Source organism: Elgaria multicarinata, chromosome 4, assembly GCF_023053635.1.
Source record: "Elgaria multicarinata webbii isolate HBS135686 ecotype San Diego chromosome 4, rElgMul1.1.pri, whole genome shotgun sequence".
NCBI lineage: Eukaryota > Metazoa > Chordata > Lepidosauria > Squamata > Anguidae > Elgaria > Elgaria multicarinata.
The window spans coordinates 22,538,585-22,561,846 of record NC_086174.1 but is presented as its reverse complement, the minus strand read 5'-3'; the positions used below and the strand labels follow the sequence as shown (position 1 = coordinate 22,561,846).

The 23,262-nt window shown below is 45.8% G+C and overlaps 1 protein-coding gene across 3 annotated transcripts in view; it reads right to left on the bottom strand.

Annotated features, from left to right (window-relative positions):
• The window catches only part of LOC134397357 (phosphofurin acidic cluster sorting protein 2-like), a 190,557-nt gene that overhangs the window by 55,997 nt on the left and 111,298 nt on the right, over positions 1-23,262 (bottom strand). For all 3 annotated transcript variants that reach the window (XM_063123939.1, XM_063123941.1, XM_063123940.1), the window contains exon 2: positions 10,209-10,296. In XM_063123939.1, the coding sequence (XP_062980009.1) occupies positions 10,209-10,296 (88 nt within the window). The remainder of the gene's footprint in view (positions 1-10,208; positions 10,297-23,262) is intronic.

Below are 23,262 nucleotides of genomic sequence, written 5' to 3'. Positions count from 1 at the left end.
TTTGAATTGAATACTTCCCCTCTGTTCACTTCAATGAAGACAGAGCCATCTAGTGGCAGAAGATCCCACTTTTTAAAAAGATATTACCACTTTAAAAGTAGTTCTTTTCACAACGGAATTTTCAACGGTTGCCGTGGAATATGTCCTGGTCATTTACAGTGTCATGTAATCGACCCACAAACTTCTGTGAGTGGCCGGTCACTCGTTTAGAAAAGCCCATAGTGCCTTGTTGATTCACAGATAAATTCTTCTTAAGGTAACTAACTTACACCATATTAACCTATATAGCTGTGGATACAGAAATTTCTCCCATCTATGGTCCCTTCCCCAGACCCATGGTCACTTAAAAAAGAAGAACCAATACTTCAAACCATTAATTCCTAAATTATATATTAATGGGATGTACTGAGACCATTTTGTTTCTGTTGACAACCAAGCTCTTGATTCCAATCACTGATCCAGAACTAAACTCCGCTGATTTGTTGGAGGAGGAGAGTTGGCCCAACTATTACCGAGAGCCTAAACAGTTGATTTCAAAGATCCTAAAATCCACAGACCTGATCCAGGATTACAGAACTACTTCAGGTCATTTGCAGTGTTGTGGTAGATGCATACTGAGCATGCAATGGTATGCACGGGCAGTGATGCTATCCCACGATGCGCTCCACTATGTGCTAAATTCAACATCCACTTCCCCAACACGCTAACTGGGTTGCACAAAATTGGCCCAAAGTTTGGAAAATCAATATATTTCAGCACGATTCCCTTTACGCAACATGGGTTATCTCAGCTTTCTCAAAGTGAATTGGGTGCGCCATTTTGATCTGAATGGCTTGTTGTGTTAATTTCTTGCCCTTATTTTTATTCTGCCAGTGTTTGTTGGCTGTTATTATCCCGCCCTCTTAACAGCTGGTTGTGACACCTAAATAATCTCCCACAAATTGAGTTAACAAGTTGTATTTGTTCTGTTGCCTCTGTAATTATTCATGCCGGGAAGCATTTTGTACTGTGGAAATCAAATGCAAATGGGAAATGAGCCCGGACCGGCCTTTTTGGCTTCTGCCACACTCTCTTTGTTTTGCTCCTCCCATGGCAGGAAGCTGGAGAGGAAAGTGGCAGTCCTCCAAACACCCATTTCCCTCTTTTTGCGCCCACAAACATGCCAGATTGTTTCCGACATTGACTCAGCACTTACCACCTCCCAAGAATACAGCAAGAGTGCTGCTGCAACTCATAGGCCAGGGCGACTGAAGCTCTCCAGTCCCAGAAGAGGAAGCAGGATGGCTTAATTTCAAATTAGGTCAGACTCAATTTCGCCAATGGTCCATTCACCATCTTTCACGACTGCACCATTTCCATCTTCCAGTCATGCCCAGGTCAGAGCTGTTTGAGGAGCTAGGAAGAGGCCGCAGGTCAGCACTGCAGAGGCAGGCAGGCGGCAGGCACATGGTTAGCCAGCTTGCTCTTCCTGCAAAGCTTTCATGAACTTGGGGGTCCAGTTTGTGTTGGAAGCTGCCTATCCATGTGCCTGCCTCTCCCAGCTCCACAAACAGCTCTGGTCTGGGCAAGTGATATCTCAGGAGAGTGGCATAACCAAGTCCAGGGGAACATGCCAGGATAGCTTGAAAAGAACTGGGACGGTTTGGGATCCATCTAAAAAGCAATGGGATGGCGACTGATTCTGACACCACGTTGAAGTGGAGTTTCAGGGTACGGTCTGAAGGCGTATTTGTTTATTTATTTGCAAAATCTGAATACTACTCCATATCTTAAACAGATTCTGGAGCGGTGAACATCAGAAGTAAAATAAAAATAAATAAAAGGATTAAAACACCATATCAAAATTATACTTCTAAAAGACAGAATGCCAATAAAAACGTTGACATCTGATGCAGCCACTTTGCTGAAGTGAAGCAGGTCTGGGTTTGGTCAGTGCCTGGACCAACTGGGACCCTCATGGATGCCGCCTTGAGTCCCATGATGAAAGAAAGGTGCACTAAATAAATAAACCTTGCAGCAACACAACAGCACTGTAGGAGAGAGACAGTTCATTGTCACCATTAATGCCTCCGTTTACTATTCTGCTCACTCCATCTCCATCACCAACCCAGCACTCCAAATATTTCATACACACATCCCTCCTCCTGATTTTATAAACTGAAATAGTGGGGAAAACAGGGGTACGTATTTGTCTTATTTTCGTAATACTCGTCCTTGCACAATTCTCAGGGAGACACAGAGACACACATCAGCCCAACCCTCCCCGGCCTATTTCACGAGACTGTTCTACCCACACGTTGACCAACCATTATAACATTACAAACCACGGCTGCAAATTTAAGCCAGTATTAGGGCACTACTGTGGCACAGGTATCCCCCTTAGCTTCCATAAAGCCTGCCCATCTCTCTGTCGGACAGTCCTAGTCTGCCATGGATGGGTTTGAATGGCAAAGCCACCCCCACAACACAAGGCATTCTCCTGAAGTTGCAAAGCCATTATCCATTCTGTGTCTTTGCCTTGCAGATACTAAAGTCTTCAAAAAAAGTGCCCCTTGGGGACACAGGCTTTCTATTTTCTGAACATGCTTTTGTATGGTTTCAAAGAAAATTCCTCCAGTCATTTGAGACACACACACGCAAACACATAAAGGCGGCAGTGGCGGGGGAAACATGTTCTTGTTTACTCCATTAAAACAAGAAGGCTGTTGCCATCCAGGGTGTAAAAATAACGCAAGTAATTCTTAAGAAGAATCACACAATTTGTAAGCACTGAAAAATTAGATTCAAACTGCAATGGAGCAGAATGAGGGTCTGCACAGTTGCGTAAGAGACCCATTAATTTTTAAACGAATGAGAATCCATCCAAGGCTGCATTCAGGCTGGCATTTTTCCATCTGTTCTAACTATGGCAGTTGCTTCCATGGGCATTTTAGCCAGAAGAGCATTCAGAGTTTACAATGGGGGTGGGAAGAATACTATGTTAGCGCAAGGGAAGAAAAGCACAGCTACTACAGCCGCTTCAGACATTAGCTAAATCGTTTTGAAGCAAAAGGACATCATTTCATGTGGCAAATAAACTGCCTCTTTAGACTGCCTTCTTGCATTTAAGCTCAACTCGTCTATATGCTTTAGAAAGTTAAACTGCTATATTTCCACACCAAATATTACTGCTATTCAGATCCCATTTTGCATCCAGCCTTGTTTTGGGCATGAACCAAGCTCAGATACATTTGATTCTTGCGTTGCTAGAAAACTGGCAGTCACCCACACTATCAGGACCATAACCAGAGCACACACAGCTCTTTCAAGCTCTGTCCTGCTACTGAGTCTTGGCAGAGTGTGGATCCTATTGATCAGCCTTCCCCACTTCAGATCAACAACATTTTCTTACTGCAGCTGGGATTGCTGTGTAATAGGTTTCTGGTAGTGCAGAAAACCATGGGTTCAAAGTGTGTTGGGGCTCAACCCCCACCTCTGCCTTGTACTCAGTCCTTTGGGCAGGTTATTCGTCTTTGGCCATGCCTTCCAAAGTAGCCATTTTGTGTTGATGCCCAGGACAGTTTCTCAAATACTAGTGTGACCATATGGAAAGGAGGACAGGGCTCCTGTATCTTCAACAGTTGTACAGAAAAGGGAATTTCAGCAGGCGTCATTTGCATGCATGCAGCACCTGGTGAAATTCCCTCTTCACCCCAGCAGTTAAGGCTGCAGGAGCCCTGCCTTCTTTTGTATTTGGTGATTCTAGCATAGCTCCTGCATCTTTAACTGTTGTGATGAAGAGGGAATTTCACCAGGTGCTGCATGCATACAAATGACACCTGCTGAAATTCCCTTTTCTATACAACTGTTGAAGATACAGGGGCCCTGTCCTCCTTTTCATAAGGTCACCCTAAAAAATATCAAATGTGTCCATGGCCCTAAAAGGTTGCCTATCCCAGATATCTGCTAATTTATGTAGGCCTCCAATTAACAGGTGGAAATAAGAGGCATCAACACAGAAGTTTAATTTTTGTGAACCGCCCAGAGAGCTTCGGCTATTGGGCGGTATAAAAATGTAATAAAATAAATAAATAAATAAATAAATAAATAAATAAATAAGGTCTCCAGATCCTGCAACTGGCTCCTTAGTGGGCCAACATACTCATTATAGGTCTTCAAGGGTTGGCCAGAAAGTCTTTTAGTAGGTCTGGTTTCTCCTGCCCCTGTTTCCCCCATTGATTCTCATTCCAAATCCCCACTTTGCTGTTCATCATTTCATACTGCTGATTCAAGTGTTGGTGCAAATCCTATTCCTGCCAGCTCGTCTTCCACTCCCCAGGATCAAGTGAAGCTTATCACCCCAATGCCTTGGAAAATAAATCATGTATAGTCTGGCAATTTGATGAAATCGGCGCTTTACCCATTATGTTATATTGTTTGCTATGCACTTCTTTGCCCCCCTCCCTCAACTCTTTTCTTCACTTCTCACTATGAACTAGCTCTTTCTTGTGGTACATGCAACCCCAGCCAGAAAAAGTACATCCTTTATTGTTAAAAAAGCAATCCTTTCTATCATTACACGCTGCTGGTTTTCCAGCGAAACACCTTGGCTACAATCCAACACTGAGTTTGAGTGAAGACAGATGTACTATTTTTAGACGAGTGGGGCCAATTTGGTAATCTCCCATTGCGCCCAATGGATGCTGCTGTTTTTATACTGTTGTTTTTATGTCTCTGATGGTTTTTAAATGTTGTATATTTTTAATGTTTGCTGTTTGGGGCTTTTGTGAACCGCCCAGAGAGCTTCGGCTGTGGGGCGGTATATAAATGTAATAAAATAAATAAATAATAAATATATCTTTCCTCTCCAGGGTCAAGGTCTGAAGGGGCGGGGACAGGATGGCAATGCAAATTCGTAACCGAAGCTGGCTGTGCATGGAGCTGTTTGGCTGGTGCCCACGGGGTCACAGCAAGACTCACCCGTCCATCCCTAAGTAATTTTGCAATTTTAAAATAATGAACATGTTGGGACATCATGATAAACTGTAGCTTCTTGTGACGAGAAGAAAGTGCTACAAGTCTCACATTCCCCTGCACCTTTCTCCTCCTCCCGTGCAGCCATGAAGAGTTATAAGCTTTTCTCACTTTTTCTCTTATTTTATTAACTACGGTTTGTTGTTTCGTCCAAACCTGACCAACCGTTAGCCCGACGTAGAGGCGGGGAGGACACATACATACTCTTAGAATTAAGGATTAGGTGCCTCTAACCAGGAATTGTAGTCCTCCACGGGCACATCTGCACCTTGAGCTCTTTCGAGAGGGGGGAGGGATGATCACGGAGGTTTCTGGCTTCAGTGATCGTCTCTCAAGGGGCACACGCCAGTGAGTTTGCCCGCAATTTAAAGAGAGCCGTTCCGGGGCGATTTTTATTTTATTTTTACGACTCCTGACTCTTGCGCAAGAGCAGAGTGGCGATCCTGCGTGAAGATGGTTTTTTTTAAACACACACACACACACGGCGCTGAAAGACCCCGAGACCCATTCAGAACGTGTCAACAGTGCTCTCCCCCTCACCCCTGATCCCCACGGGCTCACTCTGCACAGCTGGTTTATTTATTTACTTATGTACTGCATTTTTATACAGCCCAATAGCCGAAGCTCCCTGGTTCGCTGAGGCCCGCTACTTGTGAGATACAGCCACAGCTTTGGAGGGGAGGGCACACCAGCCGCACACCTCGGGATTTTTGCGAGAGTGTGTGTGTGGGGGGGGAAACAGGACAAAAGCTGTCATCGATATCCCGGGAAACCTGAGGAGCCGTCCCCAGAACACCGCAGGAGTAGGTGAACGTCATGTGGCCCGGTAGGAACGACATTGATAGTATTCTGGAATAAACGGCTGGTGTAGATTAGGCCCAGTTGTTTTGGCCTACAGCTTCCATCAGCGCTAGCCAGCATAAACCACGGCGAGGGATAATGGAGGTTTTTAGACACAACTGTCTGGAGCGCCACAAGTTGCCCACTCCTCCTCTAAGCACAAGATCAACGCACAAATGTGTTTCCAGTACCAGAATTGAGCTCACAGTCCTGATACAAAGAAATCCACTCCTGGTTTTCCCCACCCCAACTTTCTTCCCTCTCAGCAGCCTAAGTCAGAAAGTTGGGCAGGAGATTTTTGTTGTGGTTCCTATGATTAAAGAATTGTGAGCTAGTATGAATCTCCCAGAGATCTACCAGTAGATCCAGATCTCCCTTCTGCAAACCTGTGTGGTGCAGACCACCCCTGATGTGCAGGCAAAGGCTAGGCCCCGAAGCAACTTTAAAAAACGCCAGCTTCAGCAACTAATCCCGGATTTAAATCCTAATGACTGCAGCACACAGAACGCCTGAGTGGAACGTAAAGCTCTCTGGCTCTTCACCCTGGCCTGCTGTCGGCAGCATCAGCGGCTTTATGAACAGCTGACAAGAGCACAGGAAGGACACAGCCAGAGAGCTGAGGGGGCGAGACCTTGATGGTGAGCGAAAGAACGTATGTGGCCATCTCCCTCTGCCATGCTTATGAAAGAAGTTCAGGGAAGGTCAGAGGGTCATGAGCACACCTTGACTGCAGAGAGCTTCGGCTATTATACTGCCCAGAGAGCTTCGGCTATTGGGCGGTAAAAAAATGTAATAAATAAATAAATAAATAAATAAGGGAGGAGGAGGAGACAGATTTGCCACCCATGGGGCAGAGATCGTGACCGCTTTCTTTCCCCTTTCAGTATGAGAATCCTTTTCGCACCTCATTGAGTAAGAAAGGGCAGAGAAAGGGCGCCCCTGAAGAAGTGCCAAACCAATCCCAAGTTCCAGTCTCTTAAACATCTGTGCGAAAGTAACATCATGGGCAATATTTGTTCTGACGTGCAGAAAAGGAGTCAGGAGTCGTCGTAAGGCAGTTGCTAACAAGTGCGCTGGAAAGGAACGGGCAGGAGCAGTGCGCATGCTGTGCAGGCAGCCGGGCCCAGGTTCAATCCCTGGCATCTCCAGTTTAAAAAAAAAGATCAGATAGGGAAAGAACCAGGGAGCAGGCGTCGGGAAAAACCAACTGGCGCTGATTCTGGGCTCAATTCAAGGTTTTAACATTTCAGGATGTATTCACATGCATGCTTAGACAGGAAAAAAGGCCTACAATTCCCAGCATGGCCCAGCAGCCAGCATGGTTGGCTACAGATGCTGGGAGTCGTAGGACTTTTCCCCCTGTTTAAAGATGCATAGGGTTACCCAGGTGTTTGAGGGATCACCTATCTCAGTATGGACCTGCTCAGTTACTATGCTCAGCAGGAGAGGCCCTTTTGAGGACACCCTTGCTTTACAGAGCCCGGCTTGTGGGGGACGCAGGAACAGGCCTTCTCCTGCGCTGCTCCTGCTGGAGTTACGACTGCTCCCCACTCTCTACGCACTCAGGAAGGGGCTCAAGGCAAAACTGTTTAATTCGGCTTTCTAAATTGTTGTTGGGGGTTTAAGGGATTTTTTAAGAGCTTTTTATTTGTTTGTGATTTTTTTTGGTTTTCGTTGCTTTATTTTGTAGACCAACTAGGTTGGTTTTTCCTATCAAGGCGGTATAGAAATGTTTTTTTAAAAATAAAATAAAATACCGTTCTCTTCCTGAGAAACTGGAGCTGGTGCCCATTTGAGCTGACAACAGTTGCCTAGATGGGCAAACTGTGTGGCCTGGTATAACGAAAGCTTCCTAAAAGCTCTTCCATGGGGTTAGTCCTCACCCCACAAAGTATTACTGTTATTACCATCTACTACCTGGCCAAGAACAATTCTCAGAGAGATCCAGGAGGTCCCCTCCCCCCCCCAGCTTCCGAGGAGCAGTGCTCAAATTATTGGGCGCTGGGACGCTCCCCAGTTTTAGCCAAATCATGCCCCTCGCCTTGCCTTCTGAAAAATAGTTGCTAAGGAGCTGCCAAACTAGATAAAAGAGCCAGACCCTCCTCTGCTTTCCTGCCTGCCTGCTTGCCCCCCCTCCCCTGTAATCCAAGCACTGCCAAAGAGCCACAGGTCTGCCTCCAAGTGTATCTCTGGCAAGGAGAGGGGGGTTGCAGCCATTCACGGCTCCCTGGAGTTTGCCTCTGTGCAGCCCTGTTTCTAAAGACATGTTTGCTCTTTTGTACATTCCAGTTCTAAGCTGATGAGTAAATGCCCCCCTGTTTTATTCTAGAAGCGTTATGACAAAGCGCCTTCTACAGAAAAGATACATTAAGGGTGCAATCCTATGCACATTTAAAAAGGGGGGAAAAGGCCTACAATTCTCAGCATGCTCCAGCCAGTACATCTGGCAGGGAGTTCTAGGGCTTTTTTTTATCTAAATGTGCATAGGATTGCACCCTAGAACACACACACTCTCTCACACACACACACTTCCTTTTCCTATCCCCATGGTGTGCAAGTATTCAAAGGCTACTAAACAGCTGCTGCATTCTAGCACAAGGGTAGCTGCCATTTCAGTGGTGCACAGACTGTATTCATATATCCGTGTAATGTGCATCATATTTTTCTTTCCTCCTAGAAGGTTACGAGGCCCAATGGACAAGCACAGCACATTTAAAATCCCCAGATGGATGGTATCCCAGAAAACCGGAGAGTGCAGGAGCTCAGGATGCACCTGACACCCCTTCTGAAGTTCAAAAGACAAGGCCTCCCAGGTAATAGGCAAATATTTCATTAAAGAAGCAGTTTATCTAATTTATGAGATGGTCTCCCAATCTTATATTTCAGGCCAACATCGGAAGAAGGAGATTTGTGCTCTGCAAGTGGCAATCCAGCAGCAAGGAGGCCAGGGCTGCGGCAGGGTCTTAGCAAGAAGACCTGATGGGATTGGTTTCTTAATGCAGAATTCTAGCCAAAGTGTTGAGACGGAAGTAGGCTGCACAGAGCTGCCTAATCCTGCCGGCATGCTTGATTATTCTGATGGCAAAGGTTTGGTTTATTTGGCAGATGCTGGGAAAAGAACCCTGGAAGATACAGTTACCCCGGGAGGACAGAACACCCCCTGCAGCAGAGCTGGGGACGTGCGGCCTTCCAGATGTTCATGGAGTTCCAATCCAGCAACATCTGGAGGGCCACAAGCTCCCCATTCCTCAACTATAGGAAAACAGACCTCTAAGATGGGCACTGACGTCTAGGTTAGTTGTAATTCCCAGAATGCAACAGGTGAGACCATTAGAGGATGCAGACACTAGGAACAGACACTAGAGAGCTTCAGCTATGGGGCGGTACATAAATGTAATAAACAACAACAACAACAACAACAACATAAGAAGACCCCTTCTGGATCAGACCAAGGCTCCATCCAGTCCAGCATTCAGTTCACACAATGGCCAACCAGCTGTTGTCCAGGAACCCACAAGCAGGACATGAGTGCAAGCATACTCTCCCACCCATGATCCCCAGCAACTGGTGTACATAAGCTTACCACCCCAACTGCTTCTCCTTATCTACTTTTGATGGCCAAGGCAACAGTCCACCCCTGCTTGCTCACTTTACTTGGGAAAAACAAAATGAGCTTGTTTTATCGTGTGTGTGTGTGTGTGTGTGTGTAGAGGGGGTCAGGGAGAGGGAAAGAGACAAACAGCTTAACAATATAAGAAAATCTGTGATTTCATAAGTGAAGGGCCACTGTGCCTAAAGGAGGACAATGTTCTACCCTTCTAGGCTCTTCCTGCATTATTATCAGTGGGGGCTTGTGGTTCTAATGTCATTGGGATGGTAAACCCATTTTGGGTTTCAGTCAGAACTCTAAAGGAGCCTGGATAGCACCTTGGATAGCTCCTTTGAAGTTCTGACTGGTTCTGAGTGAAGCCCAGGGAGGATTCACTGCCCCAGTGACATCAGAGCCACCAGCCTCCAGTGGTAATTATGCCAGTCCACAGCAAACCCAGCCACCGGCAGGGCCCCACACCTGGATGATCCGCCTCATGTTGCACCCACTACTCCCTAGGAGGCCATGCAGAGATAACACGGGCTGTGCCCTTCCTCCGGCCTTAAAATTACGCCCTGAATTGAGCGGGCAACTAGAGGCCTCCATGTGCCCAGGGCTAGATTTGTGGCAGCCCCACTGAAAAGCAAAAGGGCAAAGAGAGGGAGAAGGCGGGAGCAACCCACCATAGCCGGGCAGCCCCCACTCGGCGGCAGCCCAGCCTGGCCTCCCCAAAGACCCCCGGGAGGATGCAGGATCAGCTGCTTACCTGGATCTTGACGGCGATGAGCACGGAGCTGAGCTCCTTGTCCAGTTCCCTCAGCACGGTCAGCTTTTTCAGGCGGAGGCTGCACAGCCTGTAAGACAGAGAGAATGGGACACATTCAGGCACCACCATCCCAGGGCCCCTGCCACATGGTACGAGGCGTTCCGGAGACAGCCTGGAGGGTCGGGAGGCCACCGCTGCGCCTCAGTTGCTAGCTCGGCGGAGGAACGGCAGGATTCATGCGCCACAGAGAAAGCGGATCAGAAAAAAGAGGAAAGGAGGAAAATTAACAGAGCTAAAGCAGGATTAAGGGGATTACGCTGCGACAGGAAGTTGCAGGCCATGTGGAGCACAGATCTCTGCCCAAAAGGAACCGCTGCCAGCTCTGCACACAGATAACTTCAGCTACTGGAGCCATAACTTTTTGTATAAGACCGCAGGTCCAATCACTCCTGCCCTTATGATGGCATTGCAAAAAGGGATTTTCCTGCTTGCTTATTTACACATTGCATTTTACCACCTGACACAATAAATATAACTGCTCCATGTGGCAGGGGGCACCAGAGGAACACGAGCTGTGTGACAGCTAGTTGCCCATGACAGCAAGCGGGTCTATGAACCTGGGTTCAATTCTCCAGTCAACCAACTCTCCTGCTGCTCACTATAGTCCACGCTATTTCCCATTCCCTGTTTGGTCACTCAAACATTCTTTCCTAAATCGGTTTTACAGGCATCTAAAGCAGCCCTGCATTTAAACAATTAGCCTGGTCGCCATAGGCGACCAGAAATTCCACGCAGGCAAGTGAGTGGGTTGGTCTCCCCATTCCTCCTCTGCCAGTTTGCTTGATTTCCATGCTGTTTGCAGAGATTAATAGAAGTCTTGTAAATAAGCCCACATAAATCACTAGCCAGTCATTTATTTCATAGAATCATAGAATAGTAGAGTGGAAGGGGCCTATAAGGCCATTGAGTCCAAGCCACTTCTCAATGCAGGAATCCACCCTAAAGCATCCCTGACAGATGGTTGTCCAGCTGCCTCTTGAATACCTCTAGTGTGGGAGAGCCCACAACCTCCCTGGGTAACTGGTTCCATTGTCGTACTGCTCTAACAGTCAGGAGGTTTTTCCTGATGTCCAGCCAGAATCTGGTTTCCTGTAACTTAAGACCATTATTCCGTGTCCTGCACTCTGGGATGATTTGTTTTTACTAGCCTGCTTAGAGGCTAGCATCCTGCATTTCCATGCTGCCTGTAGAGGAGAGGGTTTCTCCTCTGCAGCTAACATGGAAATGCAGGCCATTACTCTTTTAGCAGGCTAGTAAAAAAAAGAAAAAGACTGGCTAGTGACTTATGTGGGCTTATTTACAAGGCTGACCTAATGGCCCAGTTCTCTCCCAATCCACCCATGGTAGAGTGGGTGGGTCAGGCCACCAGGCCCACTAGTGGTTCCATGAACTTGAGGCGGAACAAGGAGCTGAACCTGGGAGAACAGAGGTATAGAGGAGTTGCATCAAACATCTCAAAATAACAGGCTAAAGGAATCCAGCTTCTCCCACAAACACCACTAGCCTCATTTCTCCAAGCTCTTTCTGCATCAGTACAGAGACAGGAATAATAGTCTAGCTGCCAGATGTAGTTGGGCAATACCTAGGACTAACTAGCATGAGGCACTGCAATGCACCCTTGAAGCTTCCGACAGAGCTGTGTGCGAATTCTGACACTGAACTGCAACAGGATAGAATTAAGCGCATGGCACATAATTTGGCACCTTGAGAACCTCAGCTTTCATTTTTATTGGCGATGTTTCTGACTCTTAAAACTGCAGAGACTGTTTTCAATCTTTTCCTGAATTTCCAAAAAGATACAAGAAATACAAGAACGAACTCAAACAAAATCCAGCGCTTATTATAACAATTCTTTCCCAAGAATAAGAATAGTCCAGGAGTCCACTAGCAGCAATATCTTGAAAACCAATTTTTGGATCATTCCCCCAAAAGCCATTTTACTTAGAAAGAATCTGTAGAAATTCTGGCCTCTCTCAAATTAATATCTTTGGGGAAGGGGATCTAAAAAAAAAAGCGACATAATACTTTGTATCTTAATTAACCACGTTTTAACATCTGGCACTTTGGAGTATTCCCAAAAGTCATGCCAAACCATTCTCACCATTCTATAAAGGAGTCCTGCTGGAAGATTACTTAATTTCTTTCCTCTTCCCTCACCATCCCTTTTTCCTTGTGTGTCGTGCCTTTTCAAATGGTAAGCCTGAAAGCAGGGATTATTGGCTGGGAAGCAGGATACAAATACTTTAGATAGGTAGATAGATAGATAAGATAATTTTTTTGGCAGTGGCTATTGGATGCTGAACATTTAGATTCTGGGATACTTCCAGATGGAGGACTCCCCGTGCTACCAATCAAAAAACACTGTGCAGCTATTCTGTATTACCCTCCTTGATGGGTTGTGTGTTTTTTTCCGATAAGGAAAAAGGCAGAAGAAGAAATGAGAAAACATTGTAAGGTTACAATGGAAGACAATGATGTCTGGATGGCCTCTAACATTCCAAGAAAGACACAGTGCGATCGCACAATTAAAGCCTGTGTCTCTCCACCCCTCTTTTTTAAAAAATTTAAAGTGTATGTTTGAAGATTTCCCAACAACAAGTTCTCTGGGGAATGTAAAAGCTGATAACCCAACAAGACAGGTTTGTAAGCATGTGAGTCTCACAATCCAGAGGGACACATGAGCGAGATTTCCATTCTATGAACAATGTATAGTGTTTTGTTTTCCCCTCCCGCGGGACCAACAGAAGCAGAATAATGCAAACCAAGTAGATCTGCAAATATATGCAATATGCATCATTTATACAGGTCGCAAAATCCAGCTCTTCTTGGCACAGAATTTGGGTCACCTTGCCGCACCATTTCCTGGTCCAGGTGCTGCGGCGGTGCCATCTCCCAGTGCTGATGTTTGAGAGTTCTGCCACCTTTCCGCCCCCCACCCCCCAAGGAAGTTGGCGGATGGGTGGGAGAGGAGGGTGCATTATCCACAAAAGCCTTCCAGCTCTACAGCCATCTACAGAAGCCAACCAAGAGAGCTTGCAAGAACTCAACCCTTAGCGAGCGTGCCTGTGCTCCAGTTGAGTAGATTTTCGGCTGTCCACGCAGCTTGTGGCCTGCATGCGGCTCCATACCCTTCTTGGCCTCGGAGCACAGGCCTGGGGGCTGCTCCCAGGATTTATATGGATTGAGGTGTTAAGCTTTTGTGTCAGGTTCAAGAGGCCGAGCTTGGCTTCTGCCACGGTCGTAAATCTCAGAGGGGGCTCGATTACTACTCAACCACAGAAGGCTGAGCTCCCTATAACAGGATTGACTCTACCCTGCTGCCCGCAAGAGGGAGGGAGGGGGGAAGAAGCAAAAGGTTCCTTTTGCTGGTCAGTCGAGCCTGCAGCAGACATACAGTGGGTTGTCTCCCTGAGGGTCCCCTCCGCTCCGTCCATGTTCCGGTGCGCATCTTGGGAAATACATGTGCACGAACACTAAGGTGCCTTGTTGCGCACATAAGAACACAAGAAGAGCCCTGCTGGATCAGACCAAGGGTCCATCTAGTCCAGCACTCTGTTCACAAAGTGGCCAACCAGCTGTAGACCAGGGACCAACAAAGCAGGACACGGTGCAACAGCACCCTCCCACCCATGTTCCCCAGCAATTGGTGCATATAGGTTTACTGCCTCAGATACTGGAGGTAGCACATAGCCATCAGGGCTAGTAGCCATTGATAGCTTTCTCCTCCAGGAATTTATCCAACCCTCTTTTAAAGCCATCCAAATTGGTGGCCATCACTACATCTTGTGGTAGTGAATTCCATACTTTAACTATACACTGTGTGAAGAAGTCCTTCCTTTTATTTGTCCTGGATCTCCCACCAATCAGGTTCATGGGGTGACCCCAATGGGTTCTAGTATTATGGGAGAGGGAGAAAATTATGGAAGAGGGGGCCTGACATCACACGCACGGGGCCAGTTTGCACAATCCCCACAGCCCACCGTCGCTTATTTAAGGGTGGGCAGCCATTTTGAATATTCAACCCATGGCTTGTTGTATTGTACAAACAAACCCCAAATAACACTACAACAGGCCATGAGTTATTTGAGGGTTGTTTAACCCTCAAACAACCTCTGCTGCCTGGGTTCGGATGACACGACTAACAATGGCAACCCTCTGCCAGGGGCTGAATATTCAATATCGCCAGCCACTTGTATCACAACCCACCATGACATAAATAAGCTATACAGCGCTGCGGTGATCATGTAAACCAGTTCACTAGGATGGATCCAATACTAGCTGTCCTCCGGCAGAATGGAAACTGCCAGCAGAATAGTTTGCCCCTCCCCACAGCAGCCCCTTCCCCCATGCCCCCCCAAATCTGCTGGGGGGTATGGGGAATCCTCCAGAATGGGAGGTGGGCTGCAAGGGAAAGGGGGAGTTTGCTCATATGGCATTCGACTGAATCCGCTGAGGTCTAATTTGAAGTGTGGATATCCTATTGTAGGCAATTCTCTTTTTCAAGTAGATCTTTAAACCAAAAGAACAAAGCACTCTCTTGGCTTTTACAACAGCAAGCGACAGGCTACTGTAGCGCAAATGGAAGAATACAGTGTACAAAAAGAGGAGAGTGTTCTGCAACATATGGACTACCAGGAGCAGGGCTCAGACAGTGATCCTCGGTATTCAAATAGGAGTGCTCCTACATCTGTTTTCACCCTTGAGACAGTGGGGCTGTTCACACAAGACGCTAAGCCACACTCCGTGGTTGAATGTGAGTTGTTTTTGAACTGCAGTTGTTGTTGAACTATGAGTATGTTGCCTGAATGCAGCCAGGGTGCCTTGTTAATCATGCAGTGTGGCTTATTTTTCTTGGACAAGCCACCTTGGAAAACCATGGTTTGTTGTTGGGTTGTTTGGGGTGGTTAATCCTGCATGGTTAACAAGCCACCCTGGCGGCATTCAGACAACAGGATAACTCATAGTTCAACAAACAGCCTACAGTTCAAAACAACTCACATTCGACCAGAGAATGTGGCTTAGCGTGTTGTGTGAACAGCCCCAGTGTCTCAAGGGTGAAAACAGATGTAGGAGCACTCCCAATTGAATGCCTAGACTCCATGGCCTTATAGGCCCCTTCAAACTCTAGTATTTGTTTTCATAGAATACTAGAGTTCGAAGGGGCCTATAAGGCCATGGAGTCCAGGCATTCAAATGGGAGTGCTCCTACATCTGTTTTCACAGGTTCAAATAACCCATACTCAACCACTGAGCGTGGGTTAGCGTGTTGTGCGAACAGCCCCATTAAAGGCTGTGGCTCAGTCTCCCTTCACCCATAAAAGGATCGCAAAAGGGTCATATTCTCCATGAATTTTTATTGCTCTTTACTTGTCTTTATTATTCCATGTGGTGCAGAACATTTCCTTCGTGTTCAACCTGCTAAAAGGCTGGTACCTACATGAATTCACCATGCACACTCCACTAAAAGTTTATTTCTATACCAACACTCTGAGACTTTTACAGCTCTTCCAAACATCCCTCCTTCAGTTAAGAAGCCTACGTTTACCCTGGTGCTTTCTTGTGGCCCGACAGGCAATGTTCAGGGTTTATCATATGCTTTCTCTTTATTGGTTCTTTATCCGTTGCCCTGTACACAAGTCAATTAAGAGAATGCATCTTCTGGGACAGTGTAGCAAAATGCTTTGCCCAAATCCTATTAGCGCTACTGAGGATTGGCATTTGTTGATCCGCAGCTCACGGAAATAAAGTAGTTCTGACGCTAGTCAAGGGTTCCGAAAGGGAAACTTTGGGTCTCAGGGGGGACCCCAGTATTCATAGCTCTCTAAACATACACAAACACATACGCACGGGCCAATCCCCAAGCGACAGCCAGTTCTTTCCCCTGCTGCTTTGAGAGCTGTAGGAAAAGATGGGAGGGGCTGGATTGAAACTACCCAAGAGCCAAGAACTACTGCACTTGCCTCCTATTTGGGGGCTTGCCACAGGCAGGTGGGTTAGATGGACCCTTGGCCTGATATGTCCTGAACTGCTCTTCCCTGTTCTCTCCCCTGGGGAGCCGCTCTGAAAATGAGAGAAGAGGAAGTTTCACATAAAGAAACTCCTTGCCAGAATGACACCAAGGTTGGCACCCTCCATTTGGAAAGCCAAGCTTCCCAAATGGGGATGAGTGGAGGCTGGCTGGTATTTGGTGGCGAGGGACACTCACTCCAACCACATTCAGAAATACTGGATTACCATTTCACATGTTCCAGGACTGAGCTGTGAAACAAACAAACAAACATACAAATGCGAAACAGGCTCCAAGGTTTTAAGTCTGCATTGGATTCCTGCAGTGAGCAGGGGGTTGGACTCGATGGCCTTATAGGCCCCCTTCCAACTCTACTATTCTATGATTCTGTGTTTTCAGTAAAATCCTATAGCCAGCTTTCTGTCCTATTTCCAAACATAAGAACCCATTTGCATTCAGCAGAGGATGTACGGACTTCGGCTCTTTAAAAATTCCCCCCCCCCTTTTCATGGAAATAACTTAGCCAGGGACGCCAGGGCACCAACTGGGTGGAGCAGGGAGAAGAATTGTCCACCACCACCCGGTCGTATTTTAGACAACATGCAATTCATTATTGCTCAGGAGCACCTATCTCTCTGGCTATTATTGTATATCAGACAATTCTCTTGAAACAGAGAGTTTTGTTTTCCACCATTTGATTCTGAGTATCTCCAAGAAAAGGCCTTTGGACCTGTTGTGAACCACCATCCCCTCCACATCAGTGAACACTGGTGGCTCCGATGTAAGTGGGGTGATGAATCCGTACCAGATTTCAGTCAACCACTCAGAACTCTAAAGCTTAGCTCCTTTAGAGTTCTGACTTAACCCCAGAGTGAATTCACTGGCCCACTGACATCACAGCCACCAGCCTCCACTGCTCCACCCACCCCCCAAATTCTGCCCATGTTGGCTGGGGAAGATGGGAGTTGCAGTCCAACTGTTCTGCCAGGGAAACTTGGGGGTGGGGGGAGAAATGACCCGCCCTGAAACAGGTTGTTACTGAGAGATAAGGTTAAACGCCATGCAATATCCTCAATATGTTTTTTCCCACCATTCCATTTTGTTAGCTTAATGAGCCAGACCTTCTTTCCTCAACCCTTCTAGGAAAATTATGCCAACATTTTATTCCTCCAGTGGGCTAAAACTTTCTTTCCATACCCAACATTAAAATTAACCGTTCCCATCCATTTGTTCTTGTGCCCATGAGCTTCTATAAAACAAGTTTATCTTGTAAAAAAAAAAAAGCAAGCCTGATTAGAATGCAATAAAATATAGGCCAACTTCTGTTAATGCTTCCATTTATCATAATCTATTGAAGTCGTTTAAATCAAGATTCTAAAATGTTGGCTCACTGCATTCATATCATCATCAGCCAGCAGCATTTTGCTTTCATACATACAATTATCAAGGGAAACATATTTTAATTTTAATGGCAAGCATTATAAAATGCAGCTCAATGTCTTACATCCTGCATTACTTTTTTTTGGGGGGGGGTTGCTATGTTTTTATCAGTACATTTTCCTATTTGATATTTAATAGGGCAATCAACACTGAGTTAATAATCAAACCTATTACCTAGAGTGTCCTTTGACAATTCCCAATGCACTGAAACACTAATAGATAGACATAAAAACCCAAATTTACTGTGTAATCTTATACATGTCTACTCGATATCAACTTCCATTAAGTTCAATGGAGATTACTCCCAGGTAAATAGGTACAGGATTGCAGTCCCACGGAGTTCAATAAGTCTCACTCACAAGAAAATGCGCGTGATTACAAGCCGTAGTTACTTCTACAAAACGAAGTACTGCAGCCTGATGCTGTGCTTGTTTATTCAGAAGTAAATTACACCAAGGCCTTAGCTAGACGGGGGCCTTATCCTGGAGCAATCCCCGGGATCGTCCCTGTACATACACGCACAGGGGATCCCGGGATCAGGGAGGGATGATCCCTCCCTTGCCCTGGAATCTTGCCCTACCCTTTGAGCCCAGTTTTCCGGGCACCCACACTGCCCATGGTCCTCAGGATTGTCCCGGGACCACAGGTAAAACTGGGATAACAGCGGTCCCAGAAATCCTGGGGAAATAGAGAGATCATCCCTCCCTGTTCCCGGGATCCCATGTGTCATTTGGATGCACAAGGAAGATCCAGGGACAAACCCGGGGGAAAAGGCAGGTGTAGAAATGGCCTGTGTCTATATGTCTAACATCCTAACTACTACTACTAGGCACACACCTACAATAGCCCACATTCTAAGATCATCAATTGTGAAAATGAACAAAGACCCTTGTGGCATCTCAAAGAAATATGGCATATGCTATTAGAAATGTCCTAGTCTTTAAGGCACCACAAGGCTCTTGTTTTTACTGGAACAGACTAACATGGTTATCCTTTGGGAAATGATGAAAATTAAAGCTAGTCTGCAACAATGTCTTTCTTTCCTAGAGTGGTTGTGCTTCTAAGCGCCAGGTTTTCAAGTTGGCAGGCTGTTTGAGGAGGGGATTGTAACGGAGAAGGGACAGCAGGAACTGAGCAGAGCCTCCTTCCAATCCACTGGGTACTGCCTTAGGCTTTTAAGTTTTTCTCATTCTCAAGATGCAGAATTTTATCCCAAATGCTGGCTCTGGCTGCACTACAGCAATTCTGGGGGGATGTGCAGAATAATGGAAACCCTAACTAGAGAAAGGCTAAATTTATGTACAGAGTGAGTATATGGCTAGTCTCACCCCAAAGGCTGAAAGTGGGCAATAGTAGATCAGAACCATAAAGTAGTCAATTAAAACACAATTAAATCATGTGCACTACAAAAATGCCAGCTTGAATAAAAGGATTTTACGACACTCTGAAATGATGCAAAGGTTTTCATGGAGTTTCATGGCAGTTCATGGCTGTTTGGCTAACAGAGCACTCCCAGCCAATGTTATATATCAGAATGTGACATACGTGAGAAGACACTATCTTAGATGGGCTGGTCCCAAAGAGTTAAAAACTTTATAGGGTCAAAAACGGGTATCTTGAATCTATTCGTAAGTAGGGTGACCATATGAAAAAGGAGGACAGGGCTCCTATATCTTTAACAGTTGAATAGAAAAGGGAATTTCAGCAGGTATCATTTGTATGCATGCAGTACCTGGTGGAATCCCCTCTTCATCACAACAATTAAAGTTGCAGAAACCCTGCCCTCTTGACCAGATTCAAAAGAGAGCAGGGCTCCTGCAGCTTTAACTGTTGTGATGAAGAGAGGATTCCACCAGGTGCTGTATGCATACAAATGACACTTGCTGAAATTCCCTTTTCTATACAACTGTTAAAGATACAGGAGCCCTGTCCTCCTTTTCATATGGCCATCCTTTAACAGGAGACCACTGCAGACACTGGAATACTGGTGGCACATAGTTCTATTGATACACACCGATCAAGAGGTGACTTACCACCTTCGGTACAAGCTGAAGACCCCCAGTTTTCCATTGAAGGTCCCATACAGTGAGCATTATCTGAGTCCGGCCATATGGCTACGAACATAAAATAAGTGTTTCATAGACGGCCCTGAGTGCCATTTTCTTAGTGGAAGGGTGGGGTAAAACAAAGCAAATAAATCAATAACTATCCTTCCTTTGGTCCTTCTTAGACAGATGTCGAACCTCTCTCAGCCAGAGGACTGAATTCCATTTCTGAGTTCCAGCAGTGGACAGGGGCAAAGGGGGGGGGGTCAGACCCAAATACCATCATATTTGAGTTTAACACTCTTACCTTAAGTACCAGAAGCATTTCAACTTTTTAAAATGGGGGGAAATGGCACAAAAGTCAGGAAACCACCAAATAGTCAGTGGTCAGGGGAAAGAACAGGAGATGGGGCCCGGCCATTTGGGGAACCCGAGAGGACCAAATTGGGAGCTCAGGAGGGACAGATTTGGGGCAGTGTCCAACAGTGTCATTCCGCAAACTCAAACTGTGCTAGCAGAGCTCCTCCGAATCTTTCCATTGTGCAAGCCGGGTTGTGCAAGGGGTTGCACAACCGCTTGTGCATATGTAACATCATCATCATCATCATCATCATTATTATTATTATTATTATTATTATTATTTGTATCCTGCCTTTTGCCCAATACTGGGCCTCCCTTTAGTCAGATTCTTCTCTTGTACATAGTTCAGAACCTAGCTTTTGCTAGCACAATGTCATTTGCGCTAACGGAACAAGAGAGGTGGATACTGCCCATTGCCCCCAGCCCTGAGATTCTGCACCCCTGTTCTACGAGAAATGTGACCTATGGATCAGGAAGTGTGATATCAAATGCACATCTGACCGCAGATGTTTATTTGCACCGCATTGCTTTCTATGGGATTGTGCATCCTCTTTATGCTCAATGGGACGCATATTCCAATGAAAGCAATTGGCTTTGGAGAGACATCTGCATTCAATTTATGCCCATTCCCGTCTGAGCTAGCTGTTTCTGAGCACAGATCTTGTTAAGGCCAAACTAGACAAGATGTACAATGCATGGATGTTTAATGCAGGCTTCCCCAACCTAGCACCTTCCAAATGTGCTGTACTACAGCTCTCATGGCTCCCAGCCAACCTAGCCAATGACCATGCTGGTTGGGGTTGATGGGAACTGTAGTCCAGCAATCCAGAGGGCGCTACGTTCAGGAAGTCTGAATGTGTCTAAAGTTTGCTATTTAAATAGGAACCGTGTGTCGATTAGGATTGGGATCACACCATGAAGGTAGGCACCTGTTTCCCCCATGTCACAGTCCTGATTAAAAAAATAAATCCTTCCTTCCCCACTGCAACTAGCTGCTATTTGCCCCATTGGCACCAATGGAAGCTTCCCTCCTGGAATAAATAGCAGCTTGGGGTGGGTGGGGGTGATTTTCAATGGAACTGTGGCAAGGCCCAGAAAAGTGCGGTCCCAATCCTAACCAGTTATGATTTAAATAACCAAAATCAGACATGACAGAATGCATATAGCCACTTAGCATATTGTCTAGTGAGGCCCTTAGTTGGATGAAGATGAAGCAAGGGCTGGAGAGTGAAGGTAAAAGGAGAAAAATATACCTTCTTCTTTTTTTTATGTCGCTTTTTTCCTCCCTGCATAGATTTTATTTCCATGGCTCCACAGTTAAAAAATGAAAAGCAATATATATCAAATCAAAAGGATGCTACATATAACGTTCTTCTGATTCTGAACACAGCTTTTTAACTTTTAAGCATTAGCTCTCTTTGGTGTTACATCCAGTTTCTTTTTCATCACAAAAAAGAGGAGAGATTCCTTTCTCTAAGCATTTCTTCCATTTTGTCTTAAGTCTCATTTAAGGATGTTTGGAAGGAAGAGTAAGACTCACGGCCAACAAAGGAGGGAGAGACAAAGAAGAAGAGCAGAACTGGAAACTTGGTTGACAGGCAGACTGTTGCTGGGGAAAAGATTGGGGGATTTACACAAATACCCTAAAAGGAGTAGGAACAAAATATGAAGGGGAAAAAATTTGCAGATCTACACAATGGCCCAGTTCAGAAGACATCTTAAAACATGTCTTTAACCATGCTGGTTAAGCCAGAAAGCCAAGCTGTGTTCAGAAGACACCTTAAACCATGGCTTTAACCATGGTGAATAAAGCCTTTTGCCTTAGTCACCATGGTTAAAGCCATGGTTAAAGGTGTCTTCTGAACATGGCCCGGATTTCTGGCTTAACCACCATGGTTAAAGATGTCTTCTGAATGGGGCAATCATTACTGGAAGCCCCTTCTTACGTAATCTGGAGAAAGAAGAGAATCTAAATTTATTAACCACAGCCCATGTTTTTCTCTATAACCATGTGTGTGTGTGTCATTGCGCACGCGTGCATGTGTTAACGCTCTATGTGTCTGGAAAAACGGACTCTACTCCATGAAGACTTATGCCACTATAAATTTGTCCTTCTTCAAGCATGCCATGGGAATCATTGCTGTTTTAACTATGCAAGGTAAGCCACATGGCATGTTTCTCATGTGGGTAGCCAATATTCCCGATGACATGGGTACGCAGAAGTTAGATCTGGATTGACTGCTAGATCTCTGGGTGATTTGCATTAGATCCACAAGGATTTCTGAGTCCCAATGGTTTAACAACAGCAGCAACAAAATGGCTGCCCCACCACCTTTCAGCTGAAATGAAGGAAACAGCAGAAAATTTGGTGTCGAAGGACTGAGCGCCATTCAGTTCTGGTGTTCTAAACCTGACCCAGGTTTAGAATTCTTAAATTCCAAGTGCGCGTCTTTAGCACATCAGGCTCTACTTGGTGGACTGATTGATTGATTAATATAACATTTCTATATCACCCAATAGCTGATGTTCTCTGGGCAGTTCACAACAATTAAAACCACAAAATACATCATAAAATACCATATAAAATTAAAAGTTTAAAACTACACTATAAAAGTACAAATCAAAATAAAACTGGCCAGCGATGCAGAGATGCAGAATACAACAACAGATTTAAAACAAGGGCCAAAAGACAAAAATACCTAGAATTTATTTATTTTTAAAGGCCTTCACCTGGCGCCAGAAAGAGCACAATCGTAGGCACCAGGATTTCGGGGTTGTAGTATAAAATGAAGTGGATCCCGCGTCCCACCTTCTGCCCCGCGACACAGATAGGCCTGCCCCAGGCACCCGTTACTCGGGTGGAGGTATTGCCAGCGGCTTCCGTCACCCAGGCCTGGCTTCAGGAAGAGCTCCCGCTCAGTTCCGACAAACGACAAGTCCCTGTCGCTAGCCTGTGATGTCCTCAAGGTGGCAGCAGATTCCTGACTTCAATCCCCCTCAGAAGGTACCAGATGGAGGAGGAGGAGGCCAGGAATGAGTTGCCAGAGCGCTCAGGAATGCTGAAAATCGAAACATGAGCATTTTCTCCCCTCACCCCACCCCCAGAAAAAAAAGGGGGCTAATGGTGAGGCTAGCAGAATCT